This window comes from Dermacentor andersoni, chromosome 6 (assembly GCF_023375885.2).
Source record: "Dermacentor andersoni chromosome 6, qqDerAnde1_hic_scaffold, whole genome shotgun sequence".
Taxonomy (NCBI): Eukaryota; Metazoa; Arthropoda; class Arachnida; order Ixodida; family Ixodidae; genus Dermacentor; species Dermacentor andersoni.
The window spans coordinates 164,420,430-164,445,527 of record NC_092819.1 but is presented as its reverse complement, the minus strand read 5'-3'; the positions used below and the strand labels follow the sequence as shown (position 1 = coordinate 164,445,527).

The 25,098-nt window shown below is 46.6% G+C and overlaps 1 protein-coding gene across 2 annotated transcripts in view; it reads right to left on the bottom strand.

The window, feature by feature from the left end:
• LOC126523677 (uncharacterized) overlaps positions 1–25,098 on the bottom strand; it is a 170,252-nt gene that overhangs the window by 99,353 nt on the left and 45,801 nt on the right. For both annotated transcript variants that reach the window (XM_050172281.3, XM_055066834.2), the window contains exon 2: positions 22,875–23,148. In XM_050172281.3, the coding sequence (XP_050028238.2) occupies positions 22,875–23,148 (274 nt within the window). The remainder of the gene's footprint in view (positions 1–22,874; positions 23,149–25,098) is intronic.

Sequence of the window (25,098 nt, the reverse complement as noted above, 5' to 3'; positions counted from 1 at the left end):
TTGTCCACCTGATCGACAAGGTCTCTACGGGTACAGCGCGCCACTGCGACTACGCACGGGTATCAGGAACCACGCATCTTCGGCATTAGACCGACTGGCCAGACCGCACGTGGATGATGCGGGTGACGCCTACCTTGCTCGCGGAGTGACGTCAACAAATGCCCATGTGATCATCGGACCGACACCTTTAAAAGGGATGCCGGCTTCATTCACCAGCGGTGGACACGGCAGCACCGCCATGACTATGTCGCTTGAAGTTCCGCTTCTTGTGCAGGTTGGTCAAAGCAAATAGGGTTTCTGCAGTGATTACATCTGCTTATTAGTGCTGCCGTGTCCACGCACTCTTGGTTTTTGTATCATTGAATGCCTATCCGTAATAAGCCTACTACTGAAACTTTCTGGGGATATCGAAGAAAACCCAGTACCTAAGGATAGCATGCTTGAACAGCTCATGCTGTCTCAAAAAGAACTACTTGAGAAAGTGACTGAAATTAGAGATAAGCAGGCAACATCAGAGGCTTTCCTCTCGCAGGTTGACAGCAGACTTCAAGCTATTGAAAAAAAAAGCTTGAATCCTTAGACGATGTTCGTAAGCATCTTTCGGTGCTTGATTGTGCTGAAGGTAAATTTGATTGTGACATGGGCAAGTTGGCTAAAAGAATTGATGATATAGAAAATCGCTCAAGGCGAAATAACCTTATCATTAGGCATATAGCAGAAGAAGACAAAAAAAAAAAAAAAAACAGACGATGATCTCATGCGCAAAGTAAATTCTGACATTTTTGAGCAAATACTGAAAGGGAAGCTGAACTAGATTTAACGTATCCACAGGCTTGGCAAGAAGATAGACGGAAGAAACAGGCCGGTTATTTTGCGCTTCGCTGATTTCAAGGAAAAAAAAGAAGGTACTAAACAATTGTTCGAAGCTTAAGGGAACACATTTCAACGTCCAGGAGGATTTTTCTATGAGAGCTAATAGCGCGCGCAAAGGCCTGTGGAACTCGGCACTCGGCGAAAAAAAGAGGGGTGCTAAAGTTAAGCTCATCTTTGATAAGATAAAAATTATTACACCGTATACGCTTGGGATGACGTAAATCATAAACGGTAGGCGTGCTCGGATCCTTCAATGAGCAGGGATGCGTGACTTCAACCAAAAGACCTTGCATGTTTAAAGATCATAAATCTTAACGCCCGCTGCACACTGAACAAATTAGATGTGTTAGAAAGTATTCTACTCGAGCATGAGCCAGATATTGTTGGCATTACGGAAACATGGCTCCGCAATGACATTTCTGATGCTGAGGTTACTCCCTGCGGTTGCACTCTCTTGAGAAAGGACCGATGCAGTAGAGGAGAGGGCGTAGGATTACTTGTAAAAAAATTCATTACGTACACAGTATTGCCGGATTTCAGAAATATCGAAGCTCTATGGATTAAAGTAAAGCTTTCAAACCGTTCACTTTGCATAGGTGTATTTTACAGACCTCCTGGCTCAACCGACAGCGTAATGGGAAACCTTGGAGCATTTATGGAAGCAAGTTTTTGCCACACAGATAATATATGCTTGATTGGCGACTTTAACTTCCCTAGAATCAATTGGGTAACAATGGATCCAGGCTCATCTGAACCTGGATCCTGTGAAGAACTGCTTAATTTGACATTCTGCTTTAATTTATACCAGATTGTCTCAGAGCATACTAGGGTGTGTGCGGATACTTCCTCAATCCTAGATCTTGTATTTCTTTCTGAGCCATTACATCCCTATCTTTCTAGCTGCTCGGTTGAGGATGGAATGTCTGACCACAAAATGGTTATCACATGCTTTAGGCTTGATTGCTGCAAGGATCTCAGAGGACCGCTTGCTAAAGTTGATCCCGAATTATAAAGATGCTAATGATGTATGCATATTAGATCACCTTGCCTTATCATTTGAAGACTTCATTACTATGCACCGTTCTGGTGAGAGCGTTGACAAACTCTGGGATCATTTTTCCAACGTGGTTCAACATTGCATAAAGTGCTATGTTCCGCACCGTCTTAAGACCACTAGAAAAAGATATCCATGGATAACCAGAGACATTATTCATGCAAAAAGAAGATTAAAGCGAAGGCGTCAGGTGCTTGGACAGTCTGGTAGCCCACATTCCATTAATGTTATCAAGAATAAGAGCCAGGAATTTAAGCAACTTATTAAACATTCAAAAACTAACTTCTTCAACACTACCTTGGTATCATTCCTCAAAAATGCCCCTAGTAAATTCTGGAGATATGTAAAGTCCTCGCCTCGCACTGACTGTAAGGATGATACTTTAGACAGAGCCCAGTCTCTTAACAGTTTGTTTTCTACCGTTTATACTAAAGACAATTGCTCCACACCTAATTTTGACGAAGTTCCCAATCAACCCCCTATAAAAGACATTTAAATAAATGAACAGGGTGTATTACATCTCATATTGAACATAGATAGCAAAAAGAGACCAGGACCCGATAACATTCCTAACGAGGTTTTGTATAGATATGCAGTGTGGACCGCTAAATACCTTACAATTATCTATCAGTCCTCAATTTCTACTAGCTGCTTCGCATCTGCTTAGAAGTGTGCGAAAATTGTTCCGATTCATAAAAGAGGTAATAAATTGGCTGTTAATAACTATAGACCTGTTTCATTAATTAGTACATGTGCCAAAATACTAGAACATGTTGTCTCCAAAGAATTATCCATATACCTCGCTGATTTCAATACCCTAAATCCCTGCCAACATGGTTTCCGTAAGCAGCATTCGACAATAACTCAGTTGGTTGAATTAACACATGATCTCGTAAGTGCCTTGAACGAACGCAAACAGGTAGACATAATATTCCCTGACTTTACGATAGCTTTTGATAAAGTTTCCCACCCTAAACTGCTCCTAAAGATTGATAAAATTTTCAAAAATCCGATGATCACTAAAGGATTTTTATCCTATCTCTCCAACAGAGAACAGTACGTTTTGCTTGAAAACTGTCGCTCTGATCCCTCAAGGGTACTATCCGGTGTACCCCAGGGCAGCGTTTTGGGTCCGCTCCTTTTCTAATTTTCATGAATGATATGCCCAATAATATTACAGTACCCATTCGGCTGTTTGCAGACGATTGTGTCTTGTATAATAAGGTAGAAAAACCTAATGACCAGACTCTTCTTGAATTAAACCTGCAAAAGATTACAACCTGGTGTGACACATGGCAAATGGTAAGAAACACAAATAAAACTGTTGTCATGACTGTTACGAGAAAAAAGAAACCTCTGTTATATACGTACTCCATTGAGAACACTTCCTTAACAAGGGTTACGGCTCATAAATATCTTGGTGTTACTATTGCGTCCGACTTAAGATGGAATGTTCATATCGATGACGTGTGTACCAAGTCACGCAATGCACTATGGTCCTTAAGAAGACGCATTCACAGCGCAACTCGTGAAATAAAAATTCTGGCATACAAAACGTTAAAGGGGTGGAGACATCACAATTTTCGTTAGATGCGTTAGTTGATCCAAACGTTGTGTCATACTTCAGGGAGCACGATACACACAGCGGGATTCATATATAACTGATAAATATTTTAATAATAGCATTATTATACCGAGGGATTTCGGTTTCGGTTTCTGGGCTCCGGGGGATGCTATGACGTCACAGAGGAGAAAACGCAACCAGGCTTGGTCACGTGGGCCACAAAAAATAGTGACGTAAAACTATGCTGCATCGTCTGCTCGCGCATACGCGTGCTCTGCCAGCAGATGTCAACAACTGGCGATTCGAAGTGCATGTCGCGATTATTATAATTATTGCGAAGAGCGACAACAACGGTAAGAAAATATTGCGGCTTGTGAGAGTCGGTGAATTATTCCGAAGCGCCGTACGCTTTAGCTTTGAAGTGAACCGGAAAAGGCCTAGCGACGATATCGGCGGCGCCGAACGATCAGAGGCGGTGAAGCTGCCCTCGGTGCCAGAGTGACCACTCCTTGGTCGCTGATTGGCCGCTTCGCCGTACGGCTGCCGCACAAATGGGTCCCGGGCCCATCCTCTCTACGGCAAGGAAATCTCGCCGTTCGCGAGCAAAACCGCCGTCGCACGGGGGCCCGCGAACGGTAAACGGCGTGCGGCGAGTTTCCGTGCCGGTAACGTGGACAGGCCCTCACATTGAGAAATGCCAAGCGAACGAGAGACCGCTCCGAGCTGCCGAACTATGCGGCTATGCGAAGAGAGAAGCGGACAACACGAACGCCGCATAACGTCCCTTTCGGAGTCTGCCGGCTCAAACGTAGGCCCGTCCGCTCGGCAACTCGCCGCACGCAGTTTGCCGTTCGCGGGCCGCCGTGCGGCGTTCGTGTTGTCCACTTGCCTCCTCTTGTGTCCGTGCCTGCACGCCTTACTCTTTCTTTGCATTAAGAAAGGATTTCTATATGCCTGTAGCTCGGTCATAGTGGAGGCTATGCTCGGTCGCTCGGCTCAGCATGCTCCGTAATCGGCATTTCATCGCTACTCATCATACGTCACGTTTTTGTGCTAGTGTGCTATGACGTCAATATTTTCGTTCCTCCTCTGTGACGTAGTAACTGCCGCGCTAGCGATGGGTCTCGACTACGAGAAGGAGTCTTTAATGACTTTTTGGAGCTGAATTAAAATTATTTTAAAATGTTTGCAGCGTCCAATACTTCGTTCTGGGTGTCCTTGCATACGGAAGCAGCCTACAACATGCTTTTTATAGCCTCAAAATTTGGTGTCCCAACCCCTTTAATTAGACCAATCTTGGAGTACGCCAAAATAATATGGGACCCTTACACGGTAACGAATAAATCTAAACTTAATGAAATTCAACACCTCGCTTTAAGGTTTTTTTTACAATAAGTATCGGCGGCATGACTCCCCCTCAGAACTTAACAAAATTGCCAATCTACCCTCTCTAGAATCTAGAACTTCCCTCGAAAGACTAAAATTTCTCTTTCTTGATATTCACGATCTCGTTAGCCTAAATAAAAACGATTACTTTATCATCCAACCAGACACCTATTTTAGGCATAGACACAGTATGTACATACCCCCTCCCTCTGTCTTTATTGATGCTTTTAAATTTAGTTTTTTCCGTAGGGCTATCAGTGAATGGAATGGGCTACCAGACAATATAGTGAAACTATCATCAATAGGTGATTTTCAGGAAAAAGTTAAGATATTTTACATAATTTGTCCCCTGTGACCTTTATTTGTTCATCAGTAAACCTCTATAGTGTGTCTTCCAGAAAGTGTTCATTCGTTAGAATATTTGCTCAACTATGATGACAGTATTAGAAGTGTAATGTTCCGATCGTACCGTATGTTACTTTGCTAGGGTCTGGACACTCCTTGTATGTCTTTCTATGCTTCACCTTTGTATGCCACTTGAGCGCCTTTGTGTACAACACACTTTCTTGATCTTGTATACCTTGTATACCTAGTTTTCATGTGAAAGAATATTCTTATACCTAGAAAATCAACATTGATATATGATGCTCCACTACCTGCCAAGGAATGTAACACTTTGTATGTTCTTTCTGTACTTCTTCCACTCCTGTAATGACCCTATGTGGGTTGGCAGTATTAATAAATAAAAATAAAAATAAAATAATATACGAGACATGCGATTTAGTAGCAGACTGAACTCGGGAAGCAAGCTCTTTTCTAGCAGCCAGCTGCCTACCGGCGGGAATTCCAAACAGGTCGACGAGCCTCTCCTTGAAAGCATTCCAGCTGGAGGTTTCGTCCTCGTATGTCCGGAACCAGACACAAGGAGTTCCGCCCAAGTAGAGTAGGACATTGGCTAGCATAATGGTAGGGTCCCAGCGGTTGTTTTCGCTAATACGCTCATACAGGTTGAGCCAGTCCTCAGCGTCGACATTATCTTGGCCGGAAAATATGCCAGGATCGCGGGGATTGGTAACCCCTAACGTACGCTGTCGGGGTCGCAGGAGTAGAAGCTGATGAGGTGTCGTCGCCGGGAGCCATGGCGGAAAGCAGGACGACGCGGCCGCTGCGGAGTTCCTTGGCGAGGACGGGAAACGGCACCCTCCACCACAATGTTACGCAAAGGACGAGCCAGTAAGACGAGCAACTATTTACAGGTTATATTTACAACAGCGGTTACAGCGCTGACCGGTTACATACACAGCGCGAGCCCAGTTCGTTTTCCACCTCTTTTCTCGAGTGATGGCGCCCACGCGCCTCGTTCAAACAATCGAATATCACACGCATGTAGCAATATGATAACACCTCGTTTTTAACGTTAACTTCAGACCTCAATACTCGCCTTCCTGTCCACAGATATTAGCCAGACGTTGCATATCACTTTGCTTGGTAGCTAGCAACACAATGTCGTCCGCATAAAACAAACCTGGAAGCTGCTGCTCTATGTTACTCGCCTGTTTGTATGAAAGATTGAAGCCAATATTACTTCCCTCTAGCGCCTTTTCCATCCTCACCATACACATCCTACATCGTGATGGATGGATGGATGGATGGATGGATGGATGGATGGATGGATGGATGGATGGATGGATGGATGGATGGATGGATGGATGGATGTGAGCGTCCCCTTTGAAACGGGGTGGTGGATTGCGCACCAAGCTCTCGCTATTATACTGCCTAATGTCCTACATATGTTACAAAAAAATAAAGAAACCAATATGAACTCCCACAATCGAATTTTCTGACACCCTATTGCGAACTTTGCTTTTGCACGTCTCCGTTTTTTGCCGTTTCCCTACTTTTTTTCCCCAAATCTTCCTATCGCCTCTTACTAACCTTTGTTGCGGACATGTTTACTTTTGCACTGCTCGCGCTGAACCCAAGGGCTTCAAGGAGGCCAGTGGTGCCTAAATCAACCGCTGGGCAGACGTCTTCACATTCTAATAAAACAAGCTCCATAATTTCCCTAGCTTTACCGCAGCAAGCACATACTTCTTCCTTCTTATATTTCGCTTTACAGGTGCGTGTTCTAACGCATCCCGATCTCGCTTCAAAAAGTACGGAGCTTCCCTTTGAGTTATCATTAGTTGTTTAGTTCCTGATTACGTTTTCTTTTCTCTTAAGTAGTTACTCATGGCAGGTTTCTTTTCCATTGCCGCCACCCATGAGATTATTTCAGCCTCTCTGACTTTCCGCTAGACGTTCTTTGTTGCTGTGTTGCCCATCCTACAGGTCGCATACTTGCTGGTAAGCTTCCTAGTTTTTTTCCTCCACTGTGAATCAATGTTTTTCCTGTGCAGGTACTTAGGGCACACTCTCACAGCCCATTTAATTTCCTCCATATTCCTCAGTCGTTCTTCGTGATCAATTTTACTGTGAGCTTCCCTCACTTCAAAACGAGTCCAGCCCATGATGGTGGATGGACGGATCGATGAATGTTATGAGCGTCCCCTTTGGAACGGGCCGGTGAGTTGCGCCACCAAGTTCTTGCTGTTGTTACGTAGGAAGATGCAGACGAAAAACTATATACAAGTATATTTACAAGGAAATACGCCGCACTTGGCCAAGAGGCAACAGCCCGCGCTAGCCTCTCATCGTCGTCGTCGTCTTCACACTGCTCGCCTCTTCGTCATCGCAAATACTGTTCCGTAGCACTACCCCCAGCGGCAAAAGCGCCGTCCCGGAGCGACTAAAGCCCGGACTCTGAAGCAGTGTAGTAGGCCTTGAGCCTACTGACGTGCACGACATCACTAGATGCCACAGTAGAGGACGAGGTTGAACTCACATGAGCAATTTCGTACGTCACAGGCGTCACCTGGCGCCGTACGCGGTAGGGCCCTGTGTATCGCGAAAGGAGCTTCGCTGAAAGTCCGACGTGACGAGAGGGCGACCACAAGAGCACAAGCGCACCAGGCGAAAACTGTACGTCACGATGGCGGGCGTTGTACTGACACTGCTGAGTGGTTTGCGAGGCGGTCAGTCGAGCACGGGCAAGCAGGCGTGTATGGTCGGCGAGGGCGATGGCATCGCGCGCATACTCGCTTGTTGAGATCGCAGCAGGAGGAAGTGCCGCGTCAAGGGGCAAGGTCGGTTCGCGACCGTACAGTAGATAAAAGGAGAAAATGCGGCGGTGTCCTTCCGGGAAGAATTACACGCAAATGTGACGTAAGGAAGGTCAATGTCCCAGTCGTGGTGGTCCTTGGAAACGTGCTTGGACAGCATATCGGTAAGAGTACGGTTTAACCTCTCTGTCAGGCCATTGATTTGAGGATGGTATGAGGTAGTCAGCTTGTGTTGAGTGGAGCAGGAACGCACAATGTCGGCGATAACTTTCGAGAGGAAGTTACGACCAAGGTCAGTAAGCAGCTGTCGCGAGCCGCCATGAAGCAAGATGATGTACGCAAGAGAAAGTCCGCGATGTCAGTGGCCAACTGGTAGGGAGAGCCCGCGTGATAACGTATCGGGTGGCGTAATCAGTTGCGACGCCTACCCAGTTGTTCCCAGAGAATGACGTGGGAAAGAGACCGAGGAGGTCTAATCCATCACGAAAGAACAGTTCCACGGGGACGGTTATCGGCTGGAAACAGGTAGCACCTGAGGAGTTTTACGACGCTGGCAGTGATTAGAGGCAGCAACATAGCGTCGGACGGAGCGAGTGAGACCAGGCCAATAGAAGCGGCGGCGGACGCGGTCGTACGTGCGGGTTATTCCAAGATGTCCTGCAGTGGGTGCGTCATGCACCTCAAAGAGCACAGTCTTGTGTTTTGGCACGACAAGAAGATCAGATCCCTCAGGAAGGAAGTTCCTTCGGTACAGAATGCCGCCCTGGAGGGCATATCGGCGAACGGATGTTTCGGTAGGTGTAGAGCGCAAAAGCTCGATGAGTGCTCGCAGCGATAGGTCTCGGTACTGCTCATCGGCGATGTTAGCGAAGGCAGACACACAGAAAATGCCGTTGGCGGCACTACTGTCATCGTCGTCAGGCTCGTCTACCGGGTAGCGAGATCGGCAATCAGTGTCCTTGTGTAGTCGGCCAGATTTGTAGGTGACAGAATACGAATATTCTTGGAAGCGTAAGGCCCAGCGACCAAGTCTTCCTGTAGAATCTTTCAGTGAGCATAACCAGCAAAGCGCGTGGTGGTCTGTGACGACGGAAAAGGGTCGGCCATATAAGTATGGGCGGAACTTTGCAACTGCCCAAACTAGGGCCAGACACTCACGCTCAGTGATGGAATAGTTGCGCTCCGAGGGTGAGAGGAGCCTGCTGGCATAAGTGATAACACAGTCGTTGCCACGCTGGCGTTGTGCCAGTAATGCGCCAATTCCGTGACCGCTGGCATCAGTACGGACTTCGGTAGGCGCAGAAGGATCGAAATGGGCCAGAACGGGAGGCATTGTGAGAAGGTCGATTAGATGCGAGATATGTTACGTAGGAAGACGCAGACGCAAAGCTATATACAAGTGTATTTACAAGGAAATACGCCGCTCTTGGCCAAGAGGCACTATTATACTGCCTAACGTCCTACCTAGGTTATAAAACAAATAAAGAAAAAAAAAACAATATGAACTCTCACAACCAAATTTTCGTACCACCTATTGCTAACTTTGCTTTTGTACGTCTACGTTTTCTGTCGTTTCCCTTTTTTTCTTCCACCAATTTTCCAATTGCCTCTTACTAATCTCTATCGCGGACATGTTTACTTTTCCCCTGCTGTCGCTGAACGCAAGGGCTTCAAGGAGGGTGCCTGAATCGACCGATGGGCAGATGCCTTCACATTCTAATAAAACATGCTCCATGATGCGGCGGAGTTGAGCGCCACCTTGAGGTGGTGCAAGAAACCCGGCGCGCCGCTCCAAGAATTGCGCGCGCCGGCGAGCGCATATCTCGGACGTTGTGACATGTCTATGCATGGTACAAATGCTGGAAGATGGGTTTGTGTTTGAGTTTCCGCGTAACAGAATTATGTTATCTCGTATATTGAAATTAAAATCCGGCGCTACCATCTCTCTAGGTCGTGTGAAAGTCGTACTTTACGATTTTTCTGACGTATTTTACTTTGAAAAATTCAAGTAGTTCAGTATCTTCTGTGCGCTACACGGAGGGCCTGCGTGGTTGGGTGTGTGTGGCTTGGTTTGCATGGTTCGGAATGATTTTTGCAGAAACGACGGTTTACGCTGGTCGCCGGAAGCCGGATTTTCTGCGGCGAGGGCAATATTGCCGCGCGCTTTCGCCGTGGCAACGCCAGGTTACGTGATCCATCTTTCGATGCGAAAACGTTTGCATCTCCGGCGCTTGCAGTGGTGGCCCTCACGCTCAGTACTAGTCCAGCTGCAAAGAAAGGAAGCCCGCTTCAAAGAGGCTCTTTCGCCAGATTGCCTTCCCTGGCACAGTGTTTGGTCGTTACATCGCATAATGCATGCGCAAGCGAGCGAGCGCCTTTATAAGTGGGTAAGGCGTTCTATTTTTCTGAGCGTGAGGTCTTAGGTTAGAAACTCACTACGGCCACCGGTTTTGCTTTCGAATACGTTCCCTTTCTTTAATACATTCATTTCGTTTACCGAGGCTAAGGTAACGCAGGCGAGAGCTAGCGCGGTCAAGGAGCACGCGGACAACACAGGCTCCCGAGAGCGAGGGTGCCGCGGCGTCGCGGTGATGCCCTCGCGCTTGGTGCGCCAATGCGACAGCAGCGGCTCCCTTTCGCCGTCGAGGCCTGCACGTGGCGTGGCATCGCAGCCAGTGGGAATTTAGGTGCAGTTCCGCTGCCACAGACGCCAGCTTTTTCGCTGAATGGGCTATTTGACGCTTTCGCATCAGTAAGAATGGCAGGCACTCTGAGTCAAAACGAGTAGTATTGCCAGTACTCCGAAGTCGAGACCAGTACATTCTACCTGTACTAGCCTACACCAAACTTGGAGGAAAACAAAGAAGGACTGCGCAGCGATCGAAGAAACGAAGAATGAGAGGCGCCAGCGCTAAATAGGTGAACCAGGTTCAGCTTTGTTGCGCGTGCGCTGTAGCGGTCGTTCACGCAAATTTACTGAGACGGATGGCAGTCACGTCCTGAGGTTTCAATTTGTCCTGATGGTAACACCGAAACTTTGCCCTTGCGTACGTTTGTCATAAGTGGAAAAGAGCAGCAGTGGAGGATGTTAGGAAAAGTTTTTTGTAGATCATTGTTATTGAATCAGGATATAGTGACTTCGATAATTATTTATTTATTAGCTCCAGGTCCGTAGATTGAAACAACTTCCATGTCTGCTATTCATTGCATGGTTCTGGCGAAGTATTACCAAAAGATGAACAATATTGAATGGCGGCTGCATTTGAGTCCCTATGAAAGTGCGACCGACATTCTTCAAACAGCAGAAAACGTGCTTGGAAGTGAAATGGACAATTTTTTTGGCCGCCTGAGTTCATCTCCAAGCGAGCCCAAAGTGGACGATGCGCATTAAAATCCCCGGAATAATTCAGGCATGTCACGGTGTCTATCGATGTTCAGATGACTGGAAGCCGATGTGTACGCATAGACAAGAGTGCGTGTGAGGTTTTCCTTATTCACGGTCACGCACAAGTATTGCTTAGCGTCGTCGTGTGGCACTTGGTGATGCATGTAGGTCGGGCAACATGGAATGTGGTCTTAGCAAGGTAAACAGACGTGAAGACTTGGTCCCCGAAAACAAAATAAAATAGGTTTCCGGAGCTCCGAAGTCTCATAGGTGAGAAAAATTATGAGATAAAATGCGTGATCCACGACCTCTCACACAATAGGGAAACAAATGCTTTCTCGATTTCTTTGAGGAATGACACCTGATTAGGCATTATATGCTTTTTGACGTTTATTACCTGCCATATAAAGAGTTGTTCGGCAGTTCAAGGCCTTCAATATGGCATTTAAAGCGTTCAGCATCTGGAGGGTGTTGCTTTCGTTGGAATTGCATGGGTCGGATAAAAGCGTGCATAACCATCCCCAGCATTGCGACAACGTGTTTCGGGTCCATCGTGCCATGGGCCGGCCTTAGGCAGTGTTGACCAGTCGTTGCTCGAGGAAATACGCAGGCCTGGAGCCGTATAACGTAAGACTATTCCAATATGTTTTTATGCCAATCTTCTGACGTCAAATTTGCGTAACCGCAGACGCATGCATCGGGCGGTCACCCACAGGGTTGTCTGAACAAACCAATGAAATGCTCCCCTCGTGTATAGGAGGTCACTTTTGTTTGCTTGAAAAACGAATAACATTGCCTGCACTGAGCGGCTTGTGTTGTGGAGAGGGAGAGGAAGAAGTGGAGAGGGATTCGATGGGGCCGAGCCACTGCACTGAATATCGATAACCAGATGAAGAGGGCGGTGCCGGCGTCTGCGATTGGTCCGCTTCCTCTTACTTAGCTTGCGGTGGCTCGACGACAATCGCGGCGCCATGCAGCGGAAGCTTAAGAATGACGCTAAAACGGATCCTCAGTAAAGAAGAGTTGGCAGAACGAGGTCGTAAACCTGCCGAAAATACTCGAAAACGTTACACGGCCACGCAGGATGTTTTATTATACGCAAATAAACCCATGCTCTCCGGCAGGGGCGAGTAGCTAGTGCGGGAGCGATCGGCGGCAGCCATCCTTTATTCCTTTCGGAACGGGGCAGCCTGCGGCTATTCAGAAGAAAATTCAGTTTATTATTGCATCATTAACACGTGCGCGCCACTTTGACGGGGTAAGTTTTTGCGGTTTTGTGACGTCGCGTGAGAGGCAGGTGAAGTAGGTGCAGCCTGAAAACCTTTTACCAATAGCCAAGGGCTAATGGCAAAAAGGCGTCGAATCAGAAATAACTTTTTGTTGTTTGTTCGGTCAAATTATGCATAATCAGTGTTTACACGTCATATCAGATGAGGAGCTATCGCTATTTTTGTGACGTCGCGTAACAGACAGGTGAAGTGGGGGTGGTCCAAAAATGTTTTGACCAATCGCGGTGGGCTGATTGCAGAATTGGAATAGAAAAGTTTGGAATAGTTTCACGTCATAGCGCCCCTGGTTACATAGCTCACAGCATCTCGGGTGGCGGACACGGATGACTCGGACGACGTTTTGTCCCATTTGGTTCACGGCCCTTAAGTCGGATGAAGCGGTGTATTTTCTTGAGATTATTCGGTAACACAAATAGCCTTTCTCTCGCACTGTAGCTGCCATTTTATTTTGCGATGCCTTGTCAGATTTCGCCATCTGTCGAAGGACTGCACGTGACGAGATTGTCCAGGTGGCGCTGCCCACCTCATGACAGTTGCGCTTAAGGGCACTCGCTCTGCTGCTACCACCGCTGCGCATCGGACACGGTCGTAAACATACTGCTGAATACTCATAGACAGCACTCATATGCTCACTGTCTTTCGAAATCGAAGTCGTCTATTGACGAAAGGTCGAAATACCTGTCAAAGTGTCAGACATTCGGACAGAAGATTCTCAAGACAAGTTTTACACATCATAGTCTCCTGAGGTAATAAATATGCACGGTGATAACAACATCTAATGCCGGCTTCATTAAGATGTGGAAGTGGGTGTCACTGATGGAAGCGTTGAGCTCGCACCAGTCATACAGTGTATGACAGCGCACGCCAAGTCTTCCAGCGTCAAGGCATCGACACTAGACATGATATAAACTTTTATTTCAATAACAAAATGGTTAAAGGGAATCAGATATGCCTCGCGTAGAGCAGTTTTATGCTTTAATGTGAGGCATTTAGTACGGCTGTTTGTTAGAGTATGTGCTCTACTAAGCAAGCGAACTCAAGGGCGTTTTCAATTAGCTTAGTTTTGCCGTTAACTCAGGTTCCCGCATTGATTAATGCTATTAGTGCGTGTGAAAGTAATTATGATTGCTGTGGATGAATAACTGACCACTGCAACTCTCTGTAGGCGGGGTTCAGCCTTTATACGCTGAATGTTGACGGTGTTGCAAGATCACTTGGTCATGAGCCCATGGAGCTTTTTCTGTAGCCTTGCGCGCCGCCTCATGTATTGAAAATTCAAGACATACAGAGTTGGATGACAGGTGAAAATTTGAGCCCCGCAACATGAAGGGCTTGGTATTTTAGATGCAGGTAATTGCGGCAAAACAAAATAACAAGTAAAACTGAACTGCAAAATAGAAACTAATCAAGTACATATTTACAAAGCAATCAGGCTACATCGTTTGAAATTGGATCATCAGCAGCAGCAGAAGCAGCAGCCTATTTTTACGCCCACTGAGTGATGAAGACCCCTCAGTGCAATTTTCAGTCACCTCTGTCTTTCGCCAGCTGATTCCAACCTGTACCTGTACCTGTACCTGTACCTGTACCTAATTTCATCACCACACCTTGTTTTCAGCTGTCCTCGACTGCCCCTCCCTTCCCTTGGCACCCATGTTGTCACGCTAATCATCCACCAGTTATCTACCCTCCGCATCACATGACCTACCCAGCTCCATTTCATTTAATCTTAATGTCAACTAGAATGTCGGCTATCCCCGTTTGCTCTCTGATCCATGCCGCTTTTAACTTTACAAGTGACATTTCTCGTTCCATAGCCCTTTGCGCGTTTCTTGTTCCCTCGCTTCTTTCTTAATCTACAAGCTTATCTCCCATATGTTAGCACCTCTATAGAATGCAATGATCTGACGCTTTCCGCTCAACGACAGTGGTAAGCTCCCATTCAGGATTTGGTAATGCCTTCCGTAAGCACGGCAGCGGTGGCGTAGAGGTAGAGTATCCGTCTCGAGTGCAAGAGGAGAGAGAGAGCGAGAAATAACTTTATTGAGCCGAACTCGATATCTTCTTAGACGCCGTCGATGGAAGTGGTTCCCTCTTCACGGGACCATATGCTTCCTTTGCGGCCTGGCCCCTGGAGATCAGGACGAGCTGCTCTTCCAGGGCGGGGCTGGTTATCAAGGTCTCCCACCGCTCGGTAAGGGTGGATGAGGGATGGGGTAAGGTAGTGGGGCAGGCAAAAGGAGGGGGGATTGCCTTGAAGAAATCGCATACTCCCATGACGTGTTGGAACGTGCCTAACTGAGTCTTGCAGAAATTACATTCCTTCTCGTACCTTTCCGGGTACATCTTGTTTTGAAGGTAAGGGTGCGGGAGGGATCCTGCCTGTATCTGCCTGTAGATCGCTTGCTGTTTTCTGCTAAGCGATTTGTGAGGATTGGGGTAACGGCGCCTCTCCGTCTTGTAATGGTTCGCAATGTCCCTATAACTAATTATGGACTGTGGCTCAACTTCCTCTACCCGGTGTTCTAACTCTCGGGCAGAATGGTAGGCAAGTTCTTTGCCCTCCAGCCCAGAGTGAGCCGGCGTCCATATCAACTCAACTTTCCTTTCAGGTACGTCGCATTTACTCTTGAGAATATCTAGTGCCGCAAGAGACACCCACCCATTTCTGTAGCTGTTATACGCCTTTTGTGACTCAGTGACATTTCTTCCCACCTTGGGCTGCGCGACTGATAGCGCTATCGCGGCCTCTTCTGCCACCTCTGGAAAAGACGTCTTGATGGAGGTGCAGGTTACAAGCACATCCCGCGTCGTAACTGCCAATAGGACCGTGGTTCGAATCCTGGCGCAGCGCAATTTTTTACCGAAAAAAAATCCGTGTGTTGATAAAATTGCATAAACAGGTCTGCAGTGCGGCCTGATCCCGGTGACCAGAACCGGTAACACACTCCCTGGGCACCAGAGCAGGATTGGCCCCCCTAGTGCAGTACTTGGTGAAAACCTCCTATATATATACAACAGTCAAACTCCGGCCCTCAGTCCCCAGCAGCTGCGAAGCAACTTACCACGGCGGTGGTCAGACCTGAGACGCAGCAGAGGGTACTAAGAATACCTGGGTCCGAACAGGCCGCCATTGGAATCTGAACCTGGCAACGTTTAACGCTAGAACGGTATCTAGTGAGGTGAGTCTAGCAGTGCTATTGGATGAATTAGAGGGCAGTAAATGGGATATAATAGGGCCCAGTGAAGTTAGGAGGACAAAAGAAGCATATACAGTGCTAAAAAGCGGGCACGTCCTGTGCTACCGGGGCTAAAAGGAGAGACGAGAACTAGGAGTCGGATTTCTTATTAACAAGGATACGGGCTGGTAACATACAGGAATTCTATAGCATTAACGAGAGGGTAGCAGGTCTTGTTGTGAAACTTAATAAGAGGTACAAATCGAAGGCCGTACAGGTCTACGCCCCTAAATCCAGTCATGATGACCAGGAAGTCGAAAGCTTCTATGAAGACGTGGAATCGGCGATGGGTAAAGTCAAAACAAAATACACTATACTGATGGGCGACTTCAATGCCAGGGTAGGCAAGAAGCAGGCTGGAGACAAGTCAGCGGCGGAATATGGCATATGCTCTAGGAATAGCAGGGGAGAGTTATTCGTAGAGTTTGCAGAACAGAATAATATGCGGATAATGAATACCTTCTTCCGCAAGCGGGATAGCCGAAAGTGGACTAGGAAGAGCCCAAATGGCGAGACTAGAAATGAAATAGACTTTATACTCTGCGCTAACCCTGGCATTATACAAGATGTGGACTTGCTCGGCAAGGTGCGCTGCAGTGACCATAGGATGGTAAGAACTCGAATTAGCCTAGACCTGAGGAGGGAACGGAAGAAACTGGTACATAAGAAACCGATCAATGAGTTAGCAGTAAGAGGGAAAATAGAGGAATTCCGGATGAAGTTACAGAACAGGTATTTGGCTTTAACTCAGGAAGAGGACCTTAGTGTTGAAGCAATGAACGACAATCTTATGGACATCATTAAGGAGTGTGCAATAGGAGTCGGTAGTAACTATGTTAGACAGGATACCCGTAAGCTATCGCAGGAGACGAAAGATCTGATCAAGAAATGCCAATGTATGAAAGCCTCTAGCCCTACAGCTAGAATAGAACTGGCAGAACTTTCCAAGTTAATCAACAAGCATAAGAACGCAGACATAAGGGAGTATAATATGAATAGAATTGAACATGCTGTCAGTGACGGAGCAAGCCTAAAAGCAGTGAAGAAGAAATTAGGAATAGGGAAGAATCAGTTGTATGCGTTAAGAGACAAAGCCGGCAATATCATTACTAACCCATTAGGGACCGGTTTCTTTTTTTTTCTTGCTATCTTGAAATAAATCAATATATTAACTTATCTTTGTGCTAATAATTCACATGCAAAAAATTATTACTCTTGCCTAATTAGTTTTTGAAATATAGCCCGTGACCATATGGTCACACTGGGCCCTTACGCTACAGCAAAATACGAGAAGTGAAAAACATTAATTTCAAGCCATGAAACATCACAAAAAAACATACATAGCGAATAATCGAGCACTTATTTAGTGTGATATGGTCTAAATCATGGAATACACATGCCGTCGTCATACTTTGTGCACTGTGTGTGCACTGCGCTGTTGCAATTACCTCATGCACCCCTCCACCTCTTGCCATTAGGTATTGGTGCAACAAAGTGAGCCACTTGGTCATACCGTGTACCAGTCAGGACATCACCAGTCTTTGGGATTCTGCGTTGACCAGGTCCTCTATGCTTATTGTCCCATCGCATCAGGTAGCTTTGTGCAATTTGCTTGCGGAATTCCGCCTGCGTGACTTTGAACCTTGTGCTACGAATTAGCGCCCAAGCGTTGCTGATAGATACATTGCAAAGTCAAGTGAAAATCGGCCACCACCACCTTTTGCCACGGATTACAATCCTATGGGCGCCTACATTTGCATCCATCTGGTCCGTACCTCCCATAAAACTTGTACTGAGCAACAGTGTTTTTTGCGGGCCACCTTGATTTGCTTCTTCTGAACACGAGAGTACCTGTCTGCAGATGACATTGGCTCTACGCCGTGAATGGTGCTTACGATCGTTACTACAGAATTGTCCATCCAGCGGACAACAATTATCCCATTGTCGCTCAGCACGGGCTCTTGACGAATTGTGGTCGAGCGATAGGGCACTCTTTGGGAACGCGGTTCTGCTTCACTGTGCCTGTGCCTTCGTAGCCCTGTGCCTTGAGATGCCTGAGTAGCGGCATGCCTGTGAATAAATTATTAAAATAGAAAAAAGAAAGGAAGGTCGTGCGTCTCTGCTGCGAGTTCATCCATCATTTGAAGAAGTGGCGCCACTGCTTTTCCGAAGTCCTTTTCATATTTTTGAGATCTTCCGGGATCCCTTGCTTGCCTTTATACACTTTGAAGTTTACAAGGTATCCGTTCTTGGCATTTAGGCACCATACTTTATACCCGAAGCGGATAGGCTTTCCGCGTATGAACTGTTTACAGCCATGACGACCATAATACTCAATCATACTTTCTTCATAGCTCAGTGACGCACAGGCTGAAAGTGCTCCAGAAACCTTGCTTTCAATAGTGCCATCAATGGACGCAACTTTGCCAACTTGTCACTATGCGTTAGGCTTGCATTTCGCACAGTGCAGGAATCGCATTATCTGTACGAAGCGATTTCTTCGCATAGCGTTGTAGGCCATCGTGTTGCGCATATCCAAGCCGCTGTCCCAATAGCACTTTTTCCCTGGCAAGCGGTTTTAGCCGGACAAAGCGAGCACTCTAAGAAAACGTAATTCTTCTTTGGTAACCTCCAGATCGGGCATATTGAAAAATAACGCATACTTTCTTGTTTGTTCGACTAGCAGCTCGACGGCGGCTTCGTCAAAAAAGATTTCGAACAACTCAACAGGTGAAAAGTCCCTGTAAGCAGCAAAGTTGGGTAGGGAAATATGCCAAGGCTTTTCTGGAGATCACCGTTTGTCCACTTAGAAGCAGTGGATAATTTCGCAGGAATGGCCGCATCAACTACAGCAGAAGAAACCTCTCATGTTCTGTCACCTAGCCCGCCGAGGTCGTCATCGTCCGAGTCGAATCCACCAATGCGACGTCCATCAGAGAAAACAGTTTCAGTGCCGGCTCATAGCTGCCGCCCGATTAGATTGTCAATGAGCCCGCCTGAGTCTTCATCGGCCGACTCTTCATCCGAATAGGTGCTAGCCTCTCGCGGATCGATATAAATCACTGACACGTCGTCATCGTCTTCTTCGAGTATCTTCGCTATTTATTCCAACATAAACCTATTCAGACAATAAAATAAGAAATAACTACAGCGGGAACGTGCCAGCAGCCATGCAAGAGATGAGAATGCAGTTAAAAAAAAATAAGAAGTTATGTAGCCTAAAGGCCCAGCGTGACCATATGGCAACGCGCAAGATAACGCGCTCGTTGATGGATAAATCAAACATAAATCTTTCACAAATGCTCATCGAAGGTCACATATTCAAAGAGCAATATGGAGCTAAGGATATCCGACTATTGCTCAAACAAGTAGTGAAAAAAAAAACATTACCCCTTGGAGTGATGCCTGACGATGCTACTCGCACAGCAACACTTATTCCCGCCTTTGCGATGGGCTCCCACAAAACGACTGACACCTCCTGCCACTTGATATCCATGAAAAGAACTCTCATCTGCCTAACGGCACGTCAAAGGCGATTTTGGTGCCGTTTCGCTAATCTTAATTAATTGAAATCCACTGTGCAGACTAACGTGACCATAATGTCACGCTGGTCTTTAATGGGCTAATATGGATGAGATAGTTACAGTGGCTGAGGGGTTCTATAGAGATCTAACCAGTGGCACCCACGACGATAATGGAAGAGAGAATAGCCTAGAGAATTTGACATCCCAAAAGTAACGCTGGCAGAAGTAAAGAAAGGCTTGGGAGCTATGCAAAGGGGGAAGGCAGCTGGGGAGGATCAGGTAACAACAGATTTGTTGAAGGATGGTGGGCAGATTGTTCTAGAATAACTGGCCACCCTGTATACGCAATGCCTCATGCCCTCTAGCGTACTGGAATATTGAAAGAACGCTAACATAATCCTAATCCATAAGAAAGGGGACGCCAAGGACTTGAAAAATTATAGACCGGTCAGCTTACATTCCGTTGCCTACAATGTATTTACTAAAGTAATCACAAATAGAATCAGGAACACCTTAGACTTCTATCAACCAAAAGACCAGGCAGAATTCCGTAAAGGCTACTCAACAATTGACCATATTCACACTATCAATCAGGTGATAGAGAAATGTGCGGAATATAACCAACCCTTATATATAGCTTTCATTGATTACGAGAAAGCGTTTGATTCAGTCGAAACCTCAGCAGTCATGGAGGCACTGCGGAATCAGGGTGTAGACGAGCCGTACGTAAAAATACTGAAAGATATCTATAGCGGCTCCACAGCCACTGTAGTCCTCCATAAAGAAAGCAACAAAATCCCTATAAAGAAAGGCGTCAGGCAGGGAGATACGATCTCTCCAATGCTATTCACAGCGTGTTTACAGGAGGTATTCAGAGAGGTGGAACGGGAAGAATTGGGGATAAGAGTTAATGGAGAATACCTTAGTAACTTGCGATTCGCTAATGATATTGGCTTGCTTAGTAACTTAGGGGACCAACTGCAATGCATGCTCACTGACCTGGAGAGGCAAAGCAGGAGGGTGGGTCTAAAAATTAATCTGCAGAAAACTAAAGTAATGTTTACCAGTCTCGGAAGAGAACAGCAGTTTACGGTAGGTAGCGAGGCAGTGGATGTGGTAAGGGAACACGTCTGCTTAGGACAGGTAGTGACTGCGGATCCGGATCCGGTCTTACGAGTACTAACGTAAAGGGGAGAAACCTGGAGGCTCACAAAAAAGGGTTCTACTTAACCAGAGGACGACGCAAAGAGCTATGGAAAGAAGAATGATGGGTGTAACGTTAAGGGATGAGAAAAGAGCAAATTCGGTAAGGGAACAAACGCGAGTCAATCACATCTTAGCTGAAATCAAGGAAAAAAAGAAATGGGCATGGGCAGGACATGTTATGACATGACGGTCATTAAGGGTTACGGACGGCAGAAAGTTAGGTGGGCTGCTGCCGCTGCTGCCGCGGCTGCTGCACAGCAACCCATTTTTATTATTCTGTAGATTTCCTTCTCACGCTGGAGTCCCTTGTGAGTAAGTGACCCAGATAAACCGCACTCCTGCAGACACTCTAGACGCTGACTGGTAATCATGAATTCTTGTTCCCTTGCCAGGAATATTGTCGACACACATCGTCGCCCTGTTTATGCACGCTTCGAAACAACTGCAAAGCCTCATTTCATTTCCAGGTTCAACACCTTTTGCGAAAGCGGCTTAAGTTATAATCAAAATTGTACACTTGGACTACTCTATCGTTAGAAACCGACTGCAGATAAGTTCACGTCGCAGTTTTGTGTAATTGCGTGTAAAAAAATCCTGCGCTTCAAGCTACCAACGCTAACCAACTGATCAACTAACCACACAAATAGGTCATAACTAAACTAACAAAAATAACTAAATGGTTACATAATTACCTACCATATTACTAAACTAATTACCAGCTAATGATCAAATGACTAACTAACCAACTAACCTCACCTACTAATTAAACTAACTACATTAACTAACTAAACTCAATAATAAGTAACGTAACAAACTGCATTAAATAAACAACAAACCCACAAACTAATTTCATAATCACAAATAAGTTAACACCAACTAAATTAACTAAATAAATAAGGTAACTAACAAATTATAATCTAATCAAACTAGGAAAGTTAACCGACTATATAACTAAGTTATCAAACTGAAATACCAAGATTATTCCCCTATAACCTAGCCAACTATATAACTAAGCCATTATAATTAGCTTACTAACTAATCAACGAGAACGTCACTAACACAATGGACTATAACTAACTACAGCTCACTTATACAACTAATTACCTCGACAAAGTGCAAATACAGACAGCCGAACGAAACCATCTGTGCAAGGAAGGCTACTAGTGGGTGAGGGGTGCGACGTCAATCATAAAACGATGCGCCGTATAACTTAAACAAAAACGCATTGCACAATAAATTACTTTGCCAAAAGTTCCCATTCCATGTTCCCTCTACAAGCATGCTGAACTAAATGTGGGAGAGCCGCCTTTCCTCGTGGAATATTTGCATAATCGCGCAGCCCGGCCATCGGGCGCGGCAGGTCGATTCCCTTCTGCTTACGCCTCTGGTGCTACCTTCCGTACCTGTATGGGGGAAGTCTCATGACAAGATGAAAGGAATTGAAGGACCTTGGTGTAATGTTGGCATTCTTCCAGCTATCTAGTACACTTGGAAGTCGTGAAGCGTGTGAAGAGCCGCAGGCTTTTCTATTATAACATCTCCTGGATCTTTGAATAAACCGACTGTTATTCCACTTTCTCTGACCGTTTTTCCCTGGCAGATGTCTTGCAAGACCCTCCTAACTTTATCGTGAGTTACAGAAGGAGCCTCCGTATCTTGTTCATCACTACTTCCAATGAAGGTTGCGTGGTTGCTCTGGGTACTGTACAAATCAGTATAGAATTCTTCCGCTACTTTTACTATGTGATCGAAATTGTGGATCACCTTACCCTACTTATCTTTCACTGCATCTATCTTACCCTGCCTTAAGCTAAGTTTTATTCTCACTAATTTAATGTTGCGGCCATTTTTTACTGCTTCTTCAATCTTTCCGACGTTATAAATTCGAATATCACTTATTTCCTTCTTGTTTATCAGCTCTGACAATCCAGCGAATTCTATCTGTTCTCTTCACTTAAAGGATTTCATGCTTCATCGTTCTGTTAGGCCCCTGGCTACTTGGGAGTGCGTACCTGCTTGTGAACTTGGTGCCTTACTTCCCACTTCAATTGCTACTTTTGAAATCACCTTAGTTACGTTATCATTCATTACTTAATTATATTCTTCTTCACGTTAAAAAACTGAAATGCTTAGGGTACGATAAAAGAATACAGCATGTATTACTACTCCGCCTTCTTATTACTCCGAACATACCGTGGACACTCCCAGCTGGAACTTATCGACACGGTGGTGTCGGGCCGGAGCCAGGATGCGACCCAGTTGCTCGAGGCTCGAGACATTGACACACGTGATCCACACCTGGTGGCGGGACAGGTTGTTAGGTGTGTTATCATGAACCGTGCAGTTGCAAGGTCCACTCGGCTGCCCGAATTTAGAGCAGTCCAGGGGGAGCCACTGTGCCGTCACCACCGACATGGCCGAGACGAGCGCCACCAGTTCCGAGGCGCCATCTCGCCGCCGTGTACCCCTGTAAAAGCAAGAGGAATCCCACCATCCGATTACATGAATGTAAACTATGCACTAAACAAATTGCTATCGATCAATGGATATAGCGTACCAGGCATCAAACGTGTCTAGCAAGTCACTTTTTTGCTCCGTGCACGTCCATCTGTCAGGGTTTCAAGAGGCTGCAAAGATGCTTGGGCTAAGCACATTTCCAGCCTACCAGAACTCCTCGCAACAGGTGCTTGAAGACTGCAATCTGCCCGCACAGATCCAGCGTCGAAAGATCCGGCAGCGACAGATGACATTCTCGAAAGACGGAAAGTTCTAAGTCTCCACAAGCTTTCCAAACACCATGCTATGTATATATTGTTACGGTGAAGTGAAGGAAGAGTTGAACTGGACTAGAGGAAGACGAAGTCTGGCAGTTGCCTGAACGCCGTATACGATTTGTAAATATACATTATTTTACACTCGTGGGCTTGCTTTGTTCCTGCAACATTTTGGTGGAAGGTGCGGGGTACAATCGTGGAACTTCGCAGCGGACGTCATCTACCTGACGCCACAATGGTAACTCAACCGACACAAGCGACAACGCCTCAGCAGGCCGTGCCAACAGTCATCCTCACTCATCCGCGGGACCCGGGGACACGGAGTGGCACGGACAACGCTGACGTCGAGGACTGGCTTACGATGTACGAGCGAGTGTGCGACAACAACAGGTGGGATCCAACAATGATGCTAGCAAACCTGATATTTTATCTGACGAGAACTGCGAAGAAATGGTACGACACACATGAAGTTGACCTAACGAGCTGGGATGTCTGCAAAGAAAAAATGCGAGACCTGTTTGGCAGACCTGTCGGTCGTCAGCTGGCAGCAAAAAAAGAACTTGCATGCAGCGCTCAGACGTCCACAGAATCCTATGTCGTGTACATACAGGATGTGCTGGCCCTCTGTCGCAAGGCTGATGACAACATGACCGAGGCATACAAGATTGGTCATATGCTGAAAGGTATTGCAGATGATGCCTTCAATCTCCTAATGTGTAAGGATTGAGCAACTGTGGATGCAATTATAAAGGAGTGCCAGCGCTTCGAACAAGCGAAGGGCCGCCACGTCGCTCAAACTTTCGACCGATTGCCCAATACCGCCGCGACATCTTCTTGCGAAGACCCGCCGCGGTTCGTTCAGCCCACAGGACAGGAAGAAATAACGTGCATCGTTTAAGCCGTGAGCTTGAAGCCATGGCCCCGGCTCCAGTTCGTTCACACTGTCGGCAAAGCGTACCCGCTATCTCCCTTATAGAAGCAGTCGTTCGGGAGGAAATAGCAAGTTTGGGCATTCCATCTCTCTGTTCGGTCCGCCATGCAAACACCTACCATGCAGATTTCTCCGGCCACTCGCTCCCAGACGCAAAGCTTTCCGCCACTCCGTCGCAACCCAGCTGACTGGCGCACAGCGAATGATAAACCCATCTGTTTTAATGGTTCCGGTATTGGACACATCGCCCGTCATTGCCGCAACCACTGGTCGTCGTCTCCTCGGTGGTCGTCTCCGAGTCACTACCACCAAGTACCAGACAATCGTACTTTCTCGCCCTATACGCCGACTAGGAACATCAACGCCGACAGTGCTCCGCCAAGATCCAGCCGCTCCACGTCTCCGCAAGGTCGTAGGTCCCGTTCGCCTCTCGTTCGCAGCTCTTCGTTCCGTTCTGCAACTGGTCGCTTCGCTTTGGGAAACTAGGCGGTGCAGCTCCCGGAGGTGAAGCTGCAACTCAAACCCGGCCCACAAATCCTCTGTTGACCCTGCCTACATGTGGAAACCTACTGGACATTGAAGTTGATGGCGTTTCTGTTAGATCTCTCGTTGATACAAGAGCGCAGCTTTCAGTTATGAGCGCTACTCTCCGCCGAAGGCTCAAAAAGGTTCTGACACCCGCCGTACCGTGCACTGTGCGAGTCGCCGATGG